The sequence below is a fragment of the Aulonocara stuartgranti genome, assembly GCF_965226115.1.
Source record: "Aulonocara stuartgranti genome assembly, chromosome: 20".
Taxonomy (NCBI): domain Eukaryota; kingdom Metazoa; phylum Chordata; class Actinopteri; order Cichliformes; family Cichlidae; genus Aulonocara; species Aulonocara stuartgranti.
Genome location: NC_138956.1, coordinates 8,507,074 through 8,530,632, shown reverse-complemented (window position 1 = coordinate 8,530,632; position 23,559 = coordinate 8,507,074). Strand labels below are relative to the sequence as shown.

General features: G+C 39.4%; 1 protein-coding gene across 7 annotated transcripts; it reads left to right on the top strand.

Moving 5' to 3' along the window:
* Positions 1–128: 128 nt before the first annotated feature.
* slc26a6.1 (solute carrier family 26 member 6, tandem duplicate 1) lies at positions 129–13,655 on the top strand. 7 transcript variants are annotated; one of them, XM_082517904.1, is made up of 19 exons: positions 129–295; positions 500–645; positions 744–883; positions 1,625–1,735; positions 2,008–2,102; positions 2,348–2,512; positions 3,072–3,224; positions 3,874–3,956; positions 4,559–4,706; positions 5,202–5,315; positions 5,468–5,545; positions 5,875–5,970; positions 6,078–6,184; positions 6,454–6,523; positions 8,276–8,365; positions 9,432–9,593; positions 10,578–10,632; positions 11,030–11,154; positions 12,091–13,655. In XM_082517904.1, exons 2-19 carry the CDS (start codon positions 500–502, stop codon positions 12,118–12,120), a joined length of 1,968 nt encoding a protein of 655 aa, XP_082374030.1. In that variant the 5' UTR covers positions 129–295; the 3' UTR covers positions 12,121–13,655. The 7 variants fall into 7 exon arrangements, 6 of the variants coding, with proteins under 6 accessions (XP_082374030.1, XP_082374028.1, XP_082374029.1 ...); XM_082517902.1 differs by having other exon boundaries at positions 2,008–2,147; XM_082517903.1 differs by having other exon boundaries at positions 491–645; positions 2,008–2,147.
* The last annotated feature ends 9,904 nt before the right edge of the window (positions 13,656–23,559 follow it).

The following is a 23,559-nucleotide window of genomic DNA, read 5'->3' as shown; positions in this document are numbered from 1 at the left end:
ACACACACACACAAACACACACACACACACACACGTGAGTCTGTGGAAGCTGAGCTGGAATAATAGAGGCATTCAGAGGTACTGAATGAGCTGGTGAATGGGAGGAGAAAGGGGCTGTAAACTAACTGTAATGTCCAGAGTTCAAGGCTCTTTTCCACTTTCCGTGACTCACGTGTAAAAGCGTGTGAAAGTGTGTGAAAGCTTGTGTGTGTGTGCGTTACCCTAATACATGCACTCTCACTGTCACCCAAGTGATCTCTTTGTAATAATGCGGCTTCTTGCTGATAGAGATTAAGTAAGTCTTTTTTCATTCACTGCTTTAATTTGTTTAAGTTTTCCTGAAGAAGCACTTCTTTTCGCTTTTGTCATGTGACTTTATTCACAGATTTAGCACACATGAAAACAGGTCAGCGAGGCACTATAAACGAACACACAGTGTTCAAACGCAGGCAGAATGAAACTTCACTGTGCTCTCAGTAATCTTCCACAGTTATTTCAGATGGACAGCGTTGAGCAAAATGACCGGCCACGCTCCAGGCAGCTTGTTCTCGCACACGCCCTGGACGAAGCACAGCTGGATCTCCTCGGGCAGAGGCTAGAAAAGAAGTGTCTGTCACTTTCGGAGAGGGTAAAGTCACAATGTCGGTGAGTCAAAGGATAACATTTTTTGGCCTTACTGCGTTTGACCCAGCTGTGTTTATCTGAGGCTCTATAGCTGATAGCTTGTGCGTGTTTTCCTCCAGGTGTTCTGGTTCCAGGATAAAAAGCTTCGTGCTGGAGGTTATTCCCGTCCTGTCATGGCTCCCTCATTACTCCGTTAGACACAACGCCGTCGGAGATCTGGTGTCTGGCATCAGCGTTGGGATCATGCATCTACCCCAGGGTTAGGCTACAGCAACAGATAAGAGTATCATAAAAGTCACAAAAGAGTCTGAACTACAGTCTGCCACAATACCTTCACTCACAAATCTATAAAGGCTTCATTCCCCTCCCTTATCGCATTAAGATTTACAATATGACTTTGATTGATAAAGACTAAAGAACTATAATAATCTTTAACCAACAATAAATTATTAAATCCATCAAACTTTCACGTAGATCTTTGTGGCAACTTTGTGGCCCTAACCTTAATTTAAGCACTTAAGTGAGCTGTTTCTTTCTTGTGCATTTTAATATGCTGAATCCAAATATAACATCTAAAATAACTAATTCACAATCATATTTAAGTTTCTGCATTTTACAGCCTGTAAGGTTAAGGTGTAGTGTGTAGGTGGGAGGTTGTGATGCAGAGAAACATTGCTTTCATTGGATAAATATGTAAGCCTGGCCACATGTTTTAATTATTTCAAAATGGAAACTGCAACTGCCAATTCTAGAGGTCACAGCACATTGTGAAAGGAAATAATTTAAAAACATATAACTTTGCTTTGCAGCATTACAGACAAAGTGTCAAATTGAGCTAAGATTTATAATTTCAAGTTCATATCAGACTTCATATGAACCCAGTTTCATTCAAATTTGCTGAAGGGTTTAGAATGAGTGTAAATGTGAAAATTGGCACCTATATTATCCACAGATTTATTCAACACTGATTTGCACAGCCGCCTCCTTTATTCTTTTCCAGGTATGGCCAATGCCATGTTGGCAGGAATTCCTCCAGCATTTGGTCTGTACGCTTCTCTTTATCCTCTGATCGTCTACTTCATCTTTGGCACTTCCAGACACCTCTCCATCGGTGATTCTTACATTTGACGCTTTTCTGGATTTTCCTACAGTCATTCCATACAGTGACGTTTCCATGAGCACCTCTGAAAATCTATTAGGAATTTTTTCTGTTGCAAAAAAAAAAATTTAATCGTTTAAAAAGTATTTTTCTTATTCAATCATTTTACTAAATAAAGCCTAATTCAGTAACTAAAGATACTTCAGGAAAGAGTAAACTAGTTCTGCTGCTCTGTGTGTGTGTGTGTGTGTGTGTGTGTGTGTGTGTGTGTGTGTGTGTGACAGGTACCTTTGCTGTCCTGTCCATCATGATTGGGACTGTGACAGCTAATGTGGAGTTGCTTAGCGACGGTGATGAAGCAGCTGTTGAAGCAGCCAAAGTAAACGTAACGGTGCAAGTCACCTTCCTTTGTGGCCTAATACAAGTACGCGCGCACGCACACGCACGCACACGCACACACACACACACACACACACACACACACACACACACACACATCCAGAATTGTGATTCTGATATTTTGTAAACTACCATTCATTTATTTTTAATTAATTAAGACTAGAGTGGCACTCAGTCAAAATGGAAATACTAAACCTTCTTGTGTCTGCGTTTGTGTGTCTTTAGCTCCTTTTGTACCTGCTGCGGGGAGGTGTTGTGTGCCGCTGGCTGTCGGATCCTGTAATCAGAGCCTACACCACAGCAGCCGCCCTGCACATGATCATCGTACAGCTGCCGCTAATGACAGGAGCACCAGTACAGAAACATACTGGACTGCTGGCTTCACCTAGGGTCAGTTGAAACAGCTGCACTATCATGCACACATTCAGGCACGCCACCTTTGAGCTGAAATAAGTAAGTCCAGAAACAAGAAACAAAGGAGAGCATCATCCTTTTTTCTAGACTTCATGTAAAAAAACCTCTCTGTGAACTTTTTTTTTTATCAGGAATAAAGAAATAATCTAATGATACCTCCTAACTGCATGGGCCGTGGCTGTAAATTACTTTCTTTTTCTTTGGCACTACGTGGTGCAAATTAAACTCCTTCAAAGACACATCGTGTCACCTCTACACTGACAGTATTGCACTTCTTAAGTGTCAGGGTGTTTTATCAGCACTTTGCAGGTGGTTGATTTCCTCCAGAGCCACTGAACTGTAAGGTTTGATGTGCACTAGAGCACATGAATCTGAAAATGTGAAAACCATTTAGTTGGGCATTTGGACATGTGAGTATATTCTTCTGGAGCTACCTCAGGTGGCCGTAAGAGCAAATGCAGTTTCCTGCTGCGTTATTAAAGCAGGTCCTATAATTTGAAAGTGCAGCTGGAAGTTTTGTGTGTGTGTCTTGCAGACTTTCATAGATGTTCTGTATGGAGTGACCAATGCTGTAACAGGAACTCTGTTAGTCTCTTTGGTTTCTTTGCTGATGCTCATCGGAGGCAAACTGCTGAATGAGCGGTTTAAGAACAAACTGCCTGTCGCCATACCATGGGAGCTTATACTGGTGAAACACACACAGACACACACGCACACACACGCACACACACAAACACATAAACAGTAGACTCATGTCCATAAGATGCACCCAGATGGACAGATGCCACGGTGATGAACTGATGAATGACTCATAATTATATAATAATCTGTTTTTAATCTCCAAAGCCACGATTCTCCACATACAGCAAATATGTGCACCTGGACACTGGTTAATCATCATTCTCTTGTCTGATGTGTTGATAAGAATTGAATTTGTTTGTTTGTACTGCTTCTCAGTTCTTCAAGTAATTTAAAGATTTCAATTAAGGATTACTGTAACATTTTTTAATGTAGTTACAGCTATGTAATTACACAGCTATTTAATTTTATAACAAAAAAAGAGAGCGAGAGAGGTAAAAAACGTACTGTGTGCAAAAGAACTCCCGACGTTTTTTATGCTTCATGTTTTCAGTTATATACAATTGTAGGTTTTGTAGTATATCATGGGGGAAAAAGCTTTAAGACAAAGGCTAGTTTTATCAGTTATCTGTTTATGTCAGTGTGTACTTGAACTGGCCGATTTATGTGATATTAGGATGCAGATTACTTTATATTCTTCTTTTCCAAAGTGAACATTCAGTGCATAAAATGTCACTTCCACTGCTTTTCTCTCATAGATTGTTCTCAGCACCCTCCTGTCAGTACAGATGGATCTGGCTAGACAGCACAGAGTCCAGGTGGTGGGACACATACCCAGTGGGTCAGTAGAACTGGGTTATTGTTTGTTTGCTTTAGTCATTTAGATTTGCTTCTTCTTTTAAAAAAAAAAAAATCAAATAGTCACGATTGTCAATGATTGTCAAGCTGGAAATGCTAACTTCTAACTGTCAAATGTAATATTCCCTCCAACACAAAAGCAACAAAAAGACTCTGAAAAATCCTTTTAGAAAAATGGTCTGAAATGAATCAGTTTAATGTGACTCCAGAAAAATGTAATTCTCTCTAACTCAAAGTGAGTCAAGTAGATTTATGGCAGAAAAAGACATTATGCTGCTTTTATTTACCTATTAGCTTTAAAGTGTTAATATCATGCAAAGAAAATGACACTAACATCTAAACTGTAGCTCACAAATATTTCTATGAGAAGAAAAGTATCAGTTCTTCATGCTTTTGTTGTCATGTTGCAAATGTGCTGCTAGCTTTGTCACACCTGATAGCTTTAAGAAAATGCTGTGTTATGATGAATAATTCACAAGGTAGTCATAATTCTTTATAATACTGAATATTATAATTTCTTTCCTTTTAATAATATCTTAGTCACTGAGTCAAAGAACCTCTCCTCCTCCTCCTGCTCCTCTCCAGCCTGTCTCCCCCAGCTCTTCCCTCCTTGTCTCAGTCCAGAGAGCTTTTCATTCCAGCTCTGTCCTTGGCTTTGATTGGCTTCAGTTTCCTCTCAGCCATGGGCTCAATGTTTGCCAACAAACATGGCTACTGTGTGGACCCGAGTCAGGTACATTCACCCCAATAACAGTTTAACTCAGATCAGAAAATACATACTCTGTTATTTGTTTCAATATCGTGCAGAGAAACTGAGAGAAGTAAAGTTAATTAAAGGTGTTTTAATGAAACTGCACTTCCAGTGCCTTCTGGAAATTAAAGTGGTGTCCCCAGATTTCTGCAAATGTAGGCACACTTGCTGAACCTCAGCTTTGATTCCCTTCAAACTCTTTTTTTGAAGTTTGTCTGACTTTCCTGGATGAATCTTCTTTGAACAATTCACTGCAACTACTTCCTTTTTTAGCCTCATTGTTAAATCTGCTGTAGAGACGACTGAGAGTAAGTCAGAGTTTTCTGGCCGTGCAACCCAGGGCAGGGCAAAAATGAAGAGTAGGGTGATGTACTGTAGATACAGAACATGTAGAAATCAAATATAAGTGATAAATGTGATGTAGCTAGTCATTTAGCCATTTAAAGATGTGGACTCAGCTGTATGTCCCTGCCTCAGGACCTGCTGGCGCTGGGTCTGTGTAACACCATTGGAGCGATGTTTCAGTGCTTTGCTGTCAGCTGCTCCTTTTCTCGCAGCATGGTCCAGGAAAGCATCGGTGTCAAAACACAGGTCAATTATCTTTTTCAGAAGTCCAGCTCCCTTCAGCTAAACACATTTTTAATCAGGCTAAAATAGCACCTACTAAAACGTTATGAGTCTCATAATGTGCTGTAAGTCATTTTCTTCTTTGCTTGCGGTGTTCTTTTTGTTCATATTTTTAGATGGCTGGTCTGGTGTCAGCTCTGTTGATTCTGACAGTCTTGTTGGAGATTGGTTATCTCTTTGAGCAGCTGCCAAAGGTAAAGCGAATCTAACATAACAGGTATTATTAATGTTTATTATACAAGCTCTTACAGCTAGAGTTCAAATCACCAGACTCTCACCCATGGCAGTCACGTTTTCCAGACAGCAACAGAGAAATGGAATATTTAAAGTTTTTAGTATTATTTTGATGATAAGTAAGAACTTCTTTCTGGCAAGTTTACACGTGATTACAGGACATGAAATGAGGTGAGTCAATGTCTCGTAGTGCTAAGACACCTTTACTTTCCCTAAAGCATGGAAACGATCGCCAGGGTGATTCACGTGTCTGAGCCAATGTTGGGTAATGGTTTGCTGTGTGTACCAGGCAGTGCTGGCAGTGATTATCGTGGTGAACCTTCAGGGCATACTGGCTCAGTTCAGAGATGTGCGTCTGCTCTGGAAATCTGACAGATTAGACCTGGTGGGCTTGGCGCACACACATCATTAATCATAGCACAGAAACAGCTACAAACACCATTCCGGGACTGATCCAGGAATTTTCCCTCTCTTCTCCCTGCGTTCCTTTAGCTCGTGTGGATAGTGTCACTGACTTCCACCTTCATTTTTAACCTGGATCTGGGTCTGGCTGTGGCTGTCGTCTTCTCTCTGGTCACACTCCTTTACAGGACACAACAGTCAGTGAATGTGATTTTACAAACCTTACATGGAGCATTTTGGACCAAAATAAAAAAAAAGATCACTGTATTTATTTTGGAGTGAAAATCCAAAAGTCCCTGCCAACATTTATTATGTTTTCACAAAGTCATTGCTTCACATACTTTTATATGGTTTAAATGGTTCCACTGTCTGTTTCTCTCCCCCCTCAGGACTCAGGACGACTTGTGCACTCATCAGTATTCCCCTCTGTCTCTCTCACACTTTTCATCTTGTCCTCATCTTCCAGCTCCACCACCGTTGTTTTGGGTCACATTCCTGGTACAGACTGTTACAGAGATGTGGAGCTCTACCTTGAGGTAAACTTCAGAAAAATATAAATCCATCTCACAACATCAAAGAAAAGAAATAATCAGAAAATCATTAAAACACAACCCCAGTGCAGTCCCTGTTCTGTTTTGTTACAGTTTTAACTTTGAAATCTTTTCCAAGCGACTATAAACGTTGAGAACATGACGGTCGTTGATCTAAAGAAGAGATTCTTTGAAATTCTTATAAGGTCAGAGTATAAATGAGGTTTCACTACACAGCTGCAGAACTGACTGAATTTAAACTCTCTTCAGACTTCTTGTTACACTTTTATTTGGGGTTTCTCCTCCTTCAGCATCTCTCTGTGATTTAAGCTTCTTTCTGATCAGCTTCAGTTTTACACACCCTTTATATTTGCTCCTTAAGGTGAAGTATTCCTTGTGTCCAGATGTGTAAAATATGTCTGTAGGACGAGGGTTAATAATCCAGTCGTTCGTAATTGGGTCGTGGGCTATTAAAATGTGAAGAGCTACAACGATTTATTGATTGGCAGAGATGAATCACGCTGACATTACATGACTCCCGATGATCCTGGCTGGCTGCAGTCTGTGAGCTAGCGTATGTAAAGTGGTATCAGTATGAAAGCCAGTCAATTATGAATTCTCCACAGCTTGTTTTGTATCTGCACATCAATCTTTCAGACAGAGGCTGGTGTGCAAATTAGCATAAACACATCAACATCAGCGTGAAAGACTTTTTGTAGATTTTTTTGACATAATGGAAAAGCCTTTGGGAAATACGTAGATATATTTAAGCTGGAATATTTCAGTAGCTGTGTATGCATGCATCACAGCTATTAAATCCCTTTGCCCTCATCAAAACGAATCTCCGTTGTTTATGTTGATGATATAAAGTACTAAACCCCCCACCGAGAGAAAAAGCATACATGACACCCAATAACAAACCATGTTTTCTTCCTCAGGTCAGGTTTTATTAAGTGAAACTGTCACAGAGCCAAAACCTACTAAAAATACACCCCAGGCTGAAACCGACCATCTGTCACACATCAAAATACCAAACTGCAACCCAAGGCAATCTGTCTGGGCACAGAGCATCAGTGACTTCCTCTTAACTTCTCACTCTCTGTTCCCTCCACTCGATTCTCTCCTCAGTCTGTTACTCTGGTGGCTGCTGCACATCTGCCCTCTGTGTATGTTCTTCATCTTACATCATAGATGTTGTGGTACTGTATACAGTGGAATTCCCTGTAGAAGACCCTACATGAATCACAGATTACCCAACAAAAGATCCAGATTAGCTGAGAAAAAAGAACCCATGTCTCTAAAGTCTAAATACAAACAGCCATTTTCTTACTCTTTAACTTAGCGGTTAGCAGTTAAGTCTCAGGGTCATGTTTTATTTGAGCAATAAGAAACAGCCTTTTTTTTCTATAGCTATATAGACTTAAACTGTTTGACCTTAAAATGAAGAATTTAAGTCTTTATGTGTATAGATATTTAATGGTAACAATAATGAATATTAAGTCTGTCCATACATCTGCTGAAAATATAACAGCAAAATAGAGAACATATACAAATACCTTCATCAATATCTAGTAGCATCTTTTTTTAATGAACAAAGGAGATGGCACAGGTGTTACCCTACTGTACTGCACACATCTGTTTTTCTAATGTCCCTTAAAGTGAGTGCACCAGAATTTTGCTGCAAGTACTGCCCGTGTGTCACTACAGTAACCTGTTACACCTGTCCACTGTTAAATGCATGTCTGTTTTTCTTAACAGGCGAAGCAAATTCCAGGCGTGACGATACTCACATGTTCAAGTCCACTTTACTTTGCCAACTCTGAACTGGTGTTCACAAAGATAAGACAGGTGCCAATACACACACACACACACACACACGCACACATACATATGCACACACATTTTTGATCTCCTAGAGCTCTGTCCTGATATGTAGCTATTAATCTTGAATCTTCAACCTAATGATTACCAAACATTAAGTCTTTTAGACATAAAACTCTAATCAGCCAATCACATAGCAGTAGCTCAGAGACAGGTGATTTAGGTGACTTTGAACGTAGGATGAGAAAAGACGGGCTGGACTGAGTATTTCACAAACTGCTGATCTACTGCAATTTTCCCACATGACCATCTCTACAGTTTGCAAAGAATGGGATGAAAGAGAGAAAATATCCCGTGAGCAGCAGTTCTAAAGGAAAAATGCCCTTTTCATGTCAGAGGTCAAAGGAAAAGGACTCGACATGGTAGACATGGTAACAGAAAAGTGACAGTAAATCAAATAATCACAGATTACAACCATGAAGAGCATCTCTGAACACAAATGTCGAAGCAAACGAACTGCAGCACCACAGGACCACACTGAGTACCACTCCTGTCAGCTAAAGACAAAAAACTGAAGCTGCAATTTGGCAAAACTGGACAGTAGAAAATTGGAAAAATGTACCCTCATCTGATGAGTTTTGATTTCTGCTGCAACGTTCAGATGGGAGGGTCAGGATTTGGTGTAAATAACATGAAAACTTGGCTCCATCCTACCTCGTATCAACAGTTCACTGTATTCAGATGATATCCATGGTCACCAGATCCCATAGCGCACCGTTTGGATGTGGTGGAATTTGAGATTCACATGAAGGATGTGCAGCCGACAAATATGCAGCAACTGTGTGATGCTGGCACATCAGCGTGAGACCAAAATCTCTGAGGAATGTTTCCAGAAACTGAATCGGTGAAAATGTCCAGTGAGTGTAACTCTGAGTTTCATCGCCAGCCCCATGCTTTATGCAATGTGCTTGTGTGTGTATTTGTGCACCTCTAGTTGAAATAGAAAAATCTCAAAAGCATGTTTGAAGCACTGAAATGTAAATTTTTCACTTGTAACTTTTCCTCTTCACTTCTTTCCTCTTGCAACTTGGAGACGGTGAATCATGGTCAGAAGGAAAACTCAGCTGGAGTTCACATCGCTGCTTCTTCGGTTTCTTCCCCCCCAGCGCAGACACACATGCACACCTACTGCTTGGTTCTGGATCTCAGCTCTGTTACCTTCATGGACTCTGTGGCCATGACGGCACTTTGCAAGGTGAGGAGAGAAGTGCAGGATGAATGCAGCCAATGTATTTCTATGAAGAAATAATTTATTTGTTTGATATATTTATATTTACTCTAAACAGTCTAAAGGGAACTTATTCTCTGAGGCACTGTCATAGTGGGCAGTATTGTAGGTTTTTTATTTGTTCTCTGAAAACTTCTCTTTCCACTATCACCCAGAAAAAAAAATTTACTGAATAAAATCTATAGAAGCCAGTAACATGCTACGAATAATGCTAATGCTAATGTAAATGGGTAAGATGCTAAATAATGACAAAATAATTAAAATCTACAAGACTCCAGGTCAAACAGAGTCCAGATATATTTTTCTGAGACAATAGTTCTAAATTCCTAAAATTTATCTTCATGTTTGAAAGTAAAGTGAAACGTATTTTGCAGGTTTTTTTGTGTGTGTGTTGGAACAGATCAGTGTTGTGTCAGCAGCAAATGTGGAGATTATGAAGGAAACTATAACAGACTGAAGCTGAATGAACAAAATAATGACATTTTCTTTCTCACTAAGCTAAAGCTTTTCTTTACCTACAACTTTTTGTCACAGATAAGACAGAAAATATAGTTTAGAGAAATATTCAGTCAGTTGTTTTACGTCAATATCACTAAAAATAAATTCAGCTTTAGAAATTGGATCACCAAACAGATGTATTCACTAATTCTCAAGGCCTCGGGAGGGAAAAAGTGCTGTCAGCCTGATATCTTTTTGCTGATTAAAGATATTAGCAAGAAATGGTTATGTAAGAAAAGACCAGCGTACTGGTCACGTGTGAGATAAAAACAAACCACGCGATTAACAACGTCACACGTGTGCATGTTGACGCAGAGCTTTTGCATAATTCTTATCTAATGGATAAGAAGAATTGAAACGTATTCGTCCCACTATGTATACATGTGCTTTTATATGATATTGGTAATGTTTATATGGTCACAAGATCCCTATGTTTGTGTGTGTTTTCACCAGGTTGTAGAAGTCTTGGACATCCAGGGTGTCGGTGTTTTTCTGGCAGCTTGCCCAGGTCAGCCTCATGTTTCATGCGCTCTTACTGTATCTCCCACAGAGTGACTTATCTTCTATTTCTCTCTCACACACTCATTCACGCACACACCCACACACACACACCCTCCGTTTCTCTTGGGTTTGGCTGTTACTGTTTCCACAGGTCAGGTTCTCACAACCCCTCCTAACTGGAGCTTTGCTTCAAGCTTCTTTTTCTTTCATTTTGAACTTCATGTAGCTGTCGCATTTTTTTTTCTTTAGGAGCTTTTTTTTGTATGCCAGTGCACACACGGCAGGTTGTGTCTTTCTAATGAGACATGGGAGTGTAAAAGCATTTTCCATATGATTAACATCAGTAAATATTTCAAATAACGCTGTAAATTCTGTGATTTCTAATTCTCTCTGCATGTTTACAGAGAAAGTTTTATCCCAGCTCCAGACTCAGGGTTGTATACCAGACAGCCTGCCCCGCTCCTGTCTCTTTCCATCAGTCCATCATGCCGTCCAGCACTGCCTCACCATCCTACCCAGGTCCCTGGAGGTACGCACCATATATATATATATATATATATATATATATATATATATATATATATATATATATATATATATATATATAGGTAGATAGATAGATAGATAGATAGATAGACAATTCTTTTATTCTGCCTATTGCAACTGCTCAACTCCACTTTCACGGGGAAGCAGAGCTCATACACTCCTAAAATCATCTCATATTTTTAAATATGTGTTTTGTTGAGCAGCAGGTTTTCTGCTGTGTTTGTGTAGCCACATCGAACATGTAACTGTTTACAGCTCCTCTGTACTGTACTACTGCATCTGTGAAACTGACTCACTCACTTGTGTAGTCAGTACAGGCTGAAAAATACTAAGTGTGAAAATGCAAATTGAGAAAAGAAAAGACAAGAAAGAAGGGTAGGGGTGTAGTTAGTTAGAGGTGAATTTAGCAGACTGTAGGCTGGTACACTGTCTCTGATTGAGGCGGGAGGATTGAAGCTGTGTTAGCTGGATTTGCATGTGAGTCTTTTCAGTTGCATTTTTAGATCATGTATGAAGGTGATTGGATCTGGCTGACCAGAGGAGACAGTGTGGATCACAAAATATTATTTCTGTGTCCGAAAACTCTCTTTGCTCATTCAATCATTTCTCCCAATATAAAATTAAAATGCTTAGTCATAGTTACCAGTAAACTGAGATTTTGGACACTTATTGTCACAGGTGCAGTCACAGCTCTTGGGAGAATTGTATGCGTGTTGTGAACACTATGTTTGTTTTGTTCTGTTGGGGGGATTTTTACACTCTATCTATTGAACTGTAAATCTGGTGAACTGATATTTTGCTGCACTGGTTTTCTTTCCTTTAAATTGCTCATTTAAACTGTAATCTGCTATTGTGTGCTTTTGTGTCGCATTTCAACATATTTAAAGATTTTCTTTGTTTATTCTTTGCTTCTAATCAGGAAATCAACTCGGACACAAGCATTTGTTAAAACAACAAAGGGACAATAATTCTGCATAAAGCAGACCCCAAACACAACCCTGGGGTGGACGGCGTCCATTTATTTTTGACAGAAATGCTCTTTTGCATTTGCATGTTGCACATTTCCCAGGTTGGCTTTTCTCAGTCTTTGCTTTTTTGTATTTCCACAAATAAATGTAACAACAAATGTATTCTCCATTTCATGCTGTTATTAAACATTCTGAAATTTTGCTGATTTTCAATGCAGAGTGAAAAGTTTGAATCTCCTGGTTTTGAGCCTAGTACACGTGCTGCTCCGCAGCACTATCTGTCACACCAGAAAGGACTCAAACCCAAACATCCTAGCTTTGAAGAGAAGCGCCTTATCCATTAAGCTGTTGAGACTTGAGAATACCTGATGACAATGCAGACACAGAGCACTGATGGGCTTATTCATTAACCGAGGCAACAGTGTTCTTACAGTTTTTCTCCGTCGCTTTGGTGCTTTTCTCACATCACTATTAACATTAAAATGCTCACTTTTTGTACAGCCATTTACAGTAAAATCTACAGTAAAGTTAAACATTCCTGTAGTTAGGGAAGTAAGTGAGTACAAGACACTGAATACGTATGTTTCCCATTTTTACTGTGTAGGCTGTTTGTAATTCTACAACATTGTGCAAAAGAAAAATACTCTACAGTCACTTATTTAGAATAAACATAAGAAACACCCTTTTGGAAGAGCTGTGCACAAATGTGAACAATATAACAGTACATATTGTAGCTGAACATATGTAAATCATTCTGGCACATCCAGACGTTCCCGTCTGTCTGGCTACATATTTTCATCTACATCACAATGGATACCATTCCTTGCAATGCAGCGAGGAAAATATCACCTGTAGTGGCGAATCCACCCTCTGCATGACTCAGCTGTGATGTCATCCCATGCTGCATCCATGGCTGCTAGCAGGGCCATTTGCGCATGTGAATGCCAGTCATAAACCTTCCACCTCCAGGCAGAGAAAAACTCCTCTTATCGGATTAAGGAATGGGGAGTAGGGAGGGAGAAATTCAACCAGCATTATGTCATGTGCTGCAAACCACTGTCTGACCAGATATGAGTGGTGAAAACGGATATTATCCCACACAACGACATACTTGTTAAGTTGGCCTCAACCCCTTTCATTCTCAGGGACTATGTCCCTGTAAAGAGTGTCTAAAAAAGTCAGGAAATGTTGTGTATTTTATGGACCAAGAAGGAGAATGTGGGTGAGGATGCCATTGTCTGAGATGGCTGCACACATTGTAACATTCTCTCCACACCGGCCTGGGACATCGGTGGTTGCTCCCTGTCCAATGTGATTTCTTCCACGCCTTCTGCCTTTGGCCAGATTGAAACCCGCCTCATCAACGTATATGAACGTGTGCAGTGGTTCCTCTCCCTTTAGAGAGAGAGAGAAAATGGAACATCTTTTCCTGTGTAACATAATGCATTTTGTATGTTCTGTGAGTATATATACAAAATTGCTAGACTACTGCATAAAACTACACAAAGTAAAACAGTTTACAGCAGAGGTGTGGACTCGAGTCACATGACTTGGACTCGAGTCAGACTCGAGTCATTAATTTTATGACTTTAGACTTGACTTGAAAAAATGTTCTAAGACTTGTGACTTGACTTGGACTTTTACACCAATGACTTGGGACTTGAATTGGACTTGAACCGGTTTACTTGAAAAGACTTGATATTTTACCCCAAATATAAAATTTAACATGCATATTATATAGAGATTGAAAATGTGACGTCATTCACGGGTAGAACCGCAAAGGATTCTGGGAACTCGTGGCAAGCGGTACTAGCGCACGCAGGCTTTCAATTGAAATCAGTTATACAGCGATAAAAAGAAACACAAAAATGTCAAGAAGCCGTTGTATTATTAACTGCAATAGCCGGTCGCATGACAGCCACGAGAAGCTGACGGGTAAAGAGATCGGTTGTTATCGGATTACGTCGTTGAAGAGAAATTGTTCGAGCCATGTTTCCGAAGTAACAAAGACGCGACGGATGGCCTGGATCGCAGCCATTCAAAGATCAAATATAACGTCCCAGAACCCTCCAGCTCACAGGTTAGTCTGCTCCAAGCATTTACACGAAGGTCAGTGTTTTTTAGTAGTTAATACGTCATTTTCATAACATAATTAGTGATATAGGTTACAAGCAAGTCTGGCGCTGAACAGAAATTGTGGCGCTATGCTCCTTTATTTATTGTGCATAAATAGTGAATTGTCCTGACACAATATTGCGTTTCGCTTCTGTTATTATGGTACATTGACAAAAACATATACTTTTATTCACAGGATAAAACAGGTTTTTTGTATCACTAATTGCCCAGTACGATTACAGCATACAATATTATTGTCACTGCTACATTTCTGTGATGGGTACCAGAAATTATTTCCACTACTAATTAATTACCATTGAGCTCAAAGGTCCTATTAATAAACTGTTAAGGAATGTGTATTTATGACGACAATTTGTGAGACTGGTAAACTTATGATACGTACGATGGTCTTTCGTTCTACACGGTGCATTTCAAGGTCCTGTACCCATCCGTCGGTAAACTGTACCTGGGCTTGTTGCAGTGACCTGAAGTTACTAAACTTCATGAGTGTATGCACTCACTCCAAGAACCGTATGATTATAAATATGCATATAAATATGCTACGATGAGATAGCTGACTTCATCTAACTAGCAAATGTTGTCCAGGCTACGTTGGTGATACAGTTTTTTTTAATGTGTATGATATTTTTGTCATGCGATTTTAAAGCTGGTCCTACAACCGCATCCAAGAATAACATGCAGCTTATCTCAGAACTGTCGGTGAAAATTATTCTTGGAGCTAGGTTTAATTGAGCTGCATTTTAAAGAGGTGCAATTTCACAATTTGTGTATATTTTCTAAGTTCACTATTTTGTCATGTGTTGAGAAAAACACAGATTTTAAAATTACATGGTCTAATATTTACATTTAGCATAACTGCAACATTATTTTTTCTTTTTTTTTTTTAAAGACTGGAAAGGACTTGAAATTCAAAGTTTCAGACTTGTGACTTGACTCGGACTTTTACACCAGTGACTTGAGACTCGACTCTGACTTGCCTGACATTACTTGAGACTTGACTTGAGACTTGAGGATAAAGACTTGAGACTTACTTGAGACTTGCAAAACAATGACTTGGTCCCACCTCTGGTTTACAGTGCTGAAGGTTAGAGTATACATAGAAGACATGTTTTACCTGTACATACTAGTGACGGATCTCCTTCACTCTTTCACTGTTCTGTTCAAATGGCACTTTGTACAATTCTTTCATGCCCATTTCTTTTCTCTTGAGCACTCTGTCAGTTGTTGCAATTGACACAGATCCAATATTGCCAAATACACCGTTATCCTCTATGACAGCGCTTTGGGTTTCTTTCAACTTTATTGCATTGTTTGCAATCACCATTGCACAAATGGCTTCCTCTTGCTGCGGGGTAAAAAGGGGCCCTCTTCCACCTCCGCGAGGTTGTCTTTCAATCCTTTGTGGTGCAGATTACAGTAAAATTACAGTAATCTACACTCAACATGAGATATTATGAGATGTTGGATTACTTTTCAATACTATACATATCTGTTCTCCCTATGAAATGTTTGAATGATTGAACTCCCAGTGGTTCTTTCAACATTTGGTTGCACCCTCCCTCATCCATTATGAGGCCATGATTGACAACATGGTCAACAAGTGTTGCCCTAATTTCATTAGGAATCGGCCCATGTATTTTGGCGTCTTCTCCCTCTTCCCCTGTTTTGTCCCCCCCACATCCTCACGCCTCTTCCACGATGCTGACCTTCCTGTCCTGCTCAGTTCATATAGGCTTCCCAATTGAGGGTTCATGGGATTGATCCATGAGTGATTGTGAACAAGCGGCTTGGCATTGGTTACAACTAATACTTCACACACCTCCTTGTCAGTGAAAGCTGAAGTTCACCTGAGAGAAATTGTTCAATTTCCGGGACATTTCCAGGAAAAAATAATAATTAAAAAAAGTATAACATTTGCTTGACAGCATTTGAAAACTATACTTGTATATAATGACTCAAGCAATGAAATGAAGACAATTAGTTTTATTGGGAACGACTATTCAGCATCCAAAAGTATAGTTCATTTTGACTGACATGACATAAGCAAATGATAATGTTGTCGACGGCAGAGAATTGTATGAAAGCAACTGATACATGTCCAAGAGCACTTACAATTTGTTCAGAGGAAGGAGAAATTGCTACTATGATGTGCACAAATGACTAAATGTTGTTGAGGTTGCACTAATGGCTTTGAGAATTTTCATTCTGACCTGAGAAAAGCACCAAAGCGACTGAGAAAAACTGTAAATAACCTATCCAATATAGAGTAATCCATAAAGATATACGAGCTTTGAATGTGATGCACACGCTTCAGAATGTGGTAACAGCATGCCTATTGTCATGGTCCGGAGTCTGTTACTCCGTGTTTTAGTTTATTATTATTCTGTGGTTTTGTTTATTCTGGGTTTTTGTACTCTGCTTTTTCACGTTTCATGTTCCTATGTTCTGTGTCCCCCAGTCTGTGTCAAGTTTGTGTGTGAGTTGTGTCATTACGTGTATGTGTTTCCTGTTTTACTTTGAAGGTCTCTGTCTGATGTCAGTGCGTTCTCTTTACGTTTCCCCTGCCTCGTCAGCTGTGATGTCTCCCAGGTGTGTTTCCCTCCTGTTTCCCATCCCCTGATTGCTGGTCTGTGTATTTATAGTGTGTGTTCCCTCGTCCTCGTTGCATTATTCCCCTCCATCATTCTTTGTAATTCCCTGTGTATCCCTACATCGCCATTTCTGGTTAGTCTCTGTTAGTTTTTCCCTGTTTAGGTCGTACTTCTTCAGGCTTCTTGAAGGGCATTCAAAGCTCTTCTTCAGATGAAAGACATGTGGATGAGAAAGAACCAGTACTTTCTGATCAATGTCATTGCTGGATTTATTAAAGAGGAAAAAGACATACATGTTTTAGCCATGAGCCATCATTAGCATAACGTAAAACAAAAAGCAGTGACAATATATGCCTATTGTCACTGGTCCAAACGCCTATTCGAGTCCTCTCATCAAACACTGAATAATCATATATCTTTGTGAGAATAATTTGAGCACACTCCCAATGTCAGTATCACTTAAAGACAATCTTATTAGAAACATAATAAAATTGTGCATTACAAAGTTTTCATTGATTTTAAAAGAATGTATGTAACAATCTCTATGTGAGTTTTCAAGGTTGCTGACGTGACATTGCAAATGCGTGTGTGGTGTGTCGAACCATGTTGGAAAAAGGTCAGGATGAAGTCTATGAACCTTCACTATCATTAACTTTGACAGGATTACCCCGTTGACTCACTCAATCCCTGACACTGGCTCAAGAAGTAATGAACAGCCTAGCTAGTGTACTATTTCCTGTAGCTTCACATTATCACGTCGCTGTGGCGACTAAACAACAAGACTTGGAACCATGTGATAAAAATCCAGGTTGGTCAGGTTTGTAACACATGCACCAAAGCCATACTGCCATGAACTATGTGACTGGATTGTGACACCCTGTTTTTGTTTTCATGCATTTTTAAAGTTATACAATGATTTATTGCACACAATAATGCAGGTGTTACGACCCGGCTCAAAACATAAAAACATAAAAAAAGGAGATGAATAACAGAGTGTGGGTGAGAAGAGGTTTCATCCTAAAATGGAAAACCAGGTTGGCTAAAATGGCTGGTGCCACCAAGGCAAAGACTAGTGCACTGCCGGGAAGCTTGCCTCAGGTATGCTTTTATCCACACCTGACTAGGTGTGGCCAATTAGCACCAGCTGAAAACACTGAGACGATTAGAAGCTGCACAGGGACGTAACACCTCCTCCCTTAAAAGGGTTCCTCTAGGACCCCTAAACAAATTAAAAGTCCCTCTGAAGCCTTGATCCCTCAAAAGTAAGTTGGCATCTTTAAGCATGGATGCCCCTACATGAGGATCTGAAGTTGCCACACTGAACACACAAAAAGTAACATGTGACCAACACAAAGGAGCACAACAGTCAAACCCAAAATGATTACCCGACCTGCTACAACACAAAACCAAAAGTAGCAACAAATAATCACAAGTGATCTGTTGTCTCCACCACACAGTCACATACAAGTGGCCCTATACCACAACAAGTTACTTTAATCCAAAAAGTTCAGTAAATCAAGCACACTAGTGACCAACCACAAAATAGAGAGCTATGGCCACACAATGATCACATCAAGGGTGGCTCAGCACCCCACAGTGTTATTGCCATCACCTGGCCAACAACACTCACAAGTGATCCAACAAAATAGCCATATTCCAAAATAGCCCCCACTTATGTTACGACCCGGCTCAAAAGCCGCAACATAAAAAAAGGAGATGAATAACAGAGTGTGGGTGAGAAGAGGTTTCATCCTAAAATGGAAATCCAGGTTGGCTAAAATGGCTGGTGCCACCAAGGCAAAGACTAGTGCACTGCTGGGAAGCTTGCCTCAGGTATGCTTTTATCCACACCTGACTAGGTGTGGCCAATTAGCACCAGCTGAAAACACTGAGACGATTAGAAGTTGCACAGGGACGTAACACAGGTTAACAATACAGCTTGTATTTAATGACCGGCTCAGTCGTCTCCGTCTCCGTCGCCGCCGCCGCTGCCTTCCGCTGCCTTCCGCTGCCTTCCGCTGCCTTCCGCGCGGCCGGCCTCCGGACCGACTCAGTCGTCTCCTTCGCCGATGACGGCGAAGGACCAGTCACTGGGTAAAACTATGCAAAACTGAACAAAAATAAATTCTCTCTCTTTTTTTTTTTTTTTTAGAAAATGTTTGATGAATTGTAAATGTGTTCAAATGTGTTTACACATCATGATGTGCAACTGTAATTAATGATTCACCATTTCAAACATAATATCCAAGATGATTAAACTGATATTATAGTCATAACAGATCCCCTCCCTTTACTGTTCTCTTAAATATCAACTTGATTTCGGGTAGCAGTCATGTGTCTTTCCAAGAAAATGTTCTCGAGTTCAAAGTTTTTCATGTAGATCCTTCTCATTAAAATATGCTGATAAAAGTTGTACAAAAGGTTAGACCCTTCTCAGTCTTATCAATAGACAAAGGGGCCGCATTATAAGACCTGTTAATATTCTTTCCTGAGGAAGAAACCTCACCAGATATGTCTACTGTGCCTTTTGCAAAACACTGAAGACAAGAGTCAATCTCATTTGTGAGTAGGAATGAGAATTGATAAGAATTACATCCAATTCCATTATCGACATTACTTATCGATTTGATTCCTTATTAATTCTCGATTCTAGATTGGGTTCTCACTAGCTCTGCATTTAGAGTTACCACCATCACTAAGCAGCATATCAAAGACATTACATTTGTGCAAATTAATTGCATGTTGTCTGGTCAAATGTTCGCGTACGCTGGAGGTATTTCATCTCTTTGTTAAGATTAGTGTCAGGTCAATACTCAAAAAAGTAACACTTTTATTAAAGGTAATGCAGTACATTACTTAATTACTTCAAGAAGAAAATAATTCATTATACTCCTCATTACATTACTTTCATCTTACTCTGTAAAATGATCTGAAGTACACTGTCTTATAATAACCATTTCACAATATAAACTTGAGGCTACAGCCCCACACACCAACACAAATCCCTATCCTGATGAGGACACATATATGAAGAGAAAGCCAACAGAACAAATGAAAGAGGAAGCATATGTTTCTTCTACTGTAGAAACATACACTGATAGAAATGGAGGCTGCAGCCTGACTGCTCATCCGTTTGTTACCTGATGAAGTTCAGCATCAGCTTCACCGCAGCTCACAAATGATGGCTCACTTGAGCCGTCCTGGGCTGAGGTCGGCATTCCATCAGCTTTAGCATCACTCTGGGTTCTAGGCTAGATTAGCATTAGCATGCTGTCTGTGCAGGTGTTTGCAAAGAGCCAAAGTTGTGGTGGTAGCATAATGCAGCTGTTTCTGTCCTGGATGCAGTTTGCACTTTACCATTATGCCCTTGTCCTTTAGAGCAATAAAAATAGAAGTAAGGTCCATACCCATGATGCAAACCATCCTGCTATTTTCCTCAGCTGACAACTGAAATTAGCTGAATGTAGTGCAAGTGCAAGAATCGATGAGTCCAAGAGATTCGACTACTAGGAACTGGTTCTTGAAGAGAACTGGTTCTCGATTCCCATCCCTTTTCATGTAACATCATCCTCTGGGGTCTTGGTCATTGTTTTCAGTCTTATCACATATTAGCGCTCAGTTACACAGGCCTAAGGACGGATCAGGGTTCCCATGGCAACCTCCAGATAGTAGAACAAAATATGTATTCCCCAGCTGGTTTGTGAGTACTTGCTGGGTGAAATCGGCCACAATGTGGGTGCTGTATCTCTTTGTGGCCTTCCAGTTGCTTTGGCTGCTAACAGATTGCCACAGTAGTTTGCATGGAAAATGGCAACTTGTCTGCAAACACTTGCAACATGTTTGGCAATGAACAGTGAAACTGCAGAATGTCTAAAGCCAACCACAATCTTTTCTCTGTCAGAGTAAAAGTTGTCCCTTATGTGCAACCAACACAGTTCAAAAGGCACAACTTTTACTTTGAAAGTGAAAAGTCTCTGTTTGGGGTTGGATTTGCTCTTTTTCAGGTTTCACTACAGCTCAGGCAGCAAATGGTAAATGATTGCAAACGAGTCTGGGTTTTCCATGCAAACTATTGGCGACTGTCACCAATACTTATGGTATACTTATACTTGTGTTTATAAGTATTTTGACAGTGCTAGATTTTAACCAAAGCACTTTTATCTAATGTTCACACACACGCTTACACTCCAATGGGGCAACTCTGGCTTTACTATCTTGCCCAAGGATACTTCGACATGCAGACTGGAGGAGCCTGAGATTAAACCATCAACTTCAAATTTGCAGACAACTGTGTCTCTCTGTGTGTGCCGGTACTCTGAAGTACTTCATTCCAGATGTATGTTCACTTTGAAATAACTATATGCATGCTGTATTAAAATGCCAAGCTTTGGCTTTTCTTTGAGAGTAACTTCCTATAAATAGATTGTGTACATAATGTCGAGATCAAAAAGTAATTGGACACGAAGTCAGAAAAAGTTATTATATTTAATATTGTGTGGAAAATGCTTTTACTTTTTGACCCACAGACATCAGCAGATGGTTTGCCTCTTCCCCGGTGAAGCTCTCCCTGTCATTCACAGCAGTCACTGTCAGCTTTTGGTTGTTTGGGGACTCAATCAATCAAAAATATGCAACCTCTTCACCATGTGTTCACATTGGCAGTATGAATGATGAAATGTCATCTCATGAGTTTTGATGAATTTGGCTGAATCTGAGCACTCATTTTGCTTGTGTATATCTTGGCATTTACCCCATTGCTTCTGCCAGCAGTAAATCCTCAATAAATGTCATGTTGCCAGTGTCTTTGGCAGCTAGACATGCCCAAGTAACTTTGATGTCTCTCTAACAGATTAATGCTTTGATTGAATCACATTATTCATATTATTTACTTGTATAGTCAATTTTTTAAATTGACAGGTAATTCCATCTCAGCGTAACAAGTGACTATCAACTCTGAATGAGTTTTTTCCTTCGTGAACTTACGCTGAAATAAATCACAGCTGCCCACAATATGTTATATTGCAGATGAAATACTATTCATTAACTGCACAAATATTGTGTTCTGCATGCTAGTACTACAACTAGCATGCAGAATGTAATACTAATACTGTGCCATACTAGTACTATTGTTGCAGTACTGGTATACTGCAATAAACATAGTGGAACATACATTACAAACAGTGCATAGTGGAATCTAAATGGATCTGAATGGTGTCTAAATACACTTCAGAGCTTCATTACAGAAGAAAAGCACACACGTTTGTAAAAATCTTTGTGTGTGTGTTGATTTTTTTGTGTGAAATCGCTTCCCATTGTAGTTACTATTAACATGACAGCGATGAGGAAAGCTAAAATTAAAATGCATATAACTGCTATCACAGTTGGTTAACAGTTATCTGGATGAAGTTTGTGACGTGGGTTTCCAAATACAGATCATTAACTTTGACTAAATTATCTTTTTCAGAGAGACTGCAAATCTAAGTCACTGGGTCAGGAAGCAATGAATAGCCTTGCTTCACGCCGTTGCATTACTGTTGCAAACTAATCAGTAAGACCCAGTTAAATATCAACCAGGTTTCTGGTACTGGCTGTGCGTGTTTTTCTAAGAAAATGTCCATGGTGGAAAGATTAAATCTGAGCAAAGTTCACTGTGATGTTAAAAATTCTTCTAGATAAAATAGATAAAGCCTTTTTTTTTATCAGTGAACAAAGAGGCTACTTTCAGAAGTTGACATTCTTTCCTAAGGACAAAATCTCACCAGATGTGTCTGCTGTGCCTTTTGTGACATGAAGTAAGAAGCACTGAAAACGAGAAACTAATTTGTAAGTTCTTAACCTTCTGGGCTCTTGGCCATTACTGCTCTGTACAGATGTGTCTGATGTTTCATGTTACTGTGTAAAAATGTATAAATTCAAATGATTTTAACAAAAACGTAATCATTTTCTTTTTAACATGAGTTCCTTTGCAATGCTAACACAAAACCTTCTTTAGTTTCTTTAAATGGTGCATTATGTTTAAAGCAGTTCTATATCAGCCTGTCAAAAAATCAATACAGTAAAAAGTGTTGTTGCTGTTGTTTAAACTGTGTTGAATTTCAGTCTTTTTGAAATGCTATATGCTCCGTTTACTATTAACATGACAATGATGAGTAAAATAAATGTATATACAATACAAAGTAAAGGTCTGGAGTCATCTTTCATTTTATTACATTTTATTTAAAAAAAGGCAAATATGTGCAGTGATTTATTGAAAGATGTGTATAGATACATAGAAATACAGTATATATAACACAATCAGAGCTTGTACAAGTCTAATAATCATCGATATTTGGTATAATTACCTTTATTCTTCAACACAGTCTGAAGTCTCTTAGCCAGCTTTCTTATACTTTCTTTAAGTAATACTTCTCTAGGCTTCTTGAAGAGCATTCAAAGCTCTTCTTCAGATGAAAGACATGTGGATGAGAAAGAACCAGTACTTTCTGATCAATGTCATTGCTGGATTTATTAAAGAGGAAAAAGACATACATGTTTTAGCCATGAGCCATCATTAGCATAACGTAAAACAAAAAGCAGTGACAATATATGCCTATTGTCACTGGTCCAAACGCCTATTCGAGTCCTCTCATCAAACACTGAATAATCATATATCTTTGTGAGAATAATTTGAGCACACTCCCAATGTCAGTATCA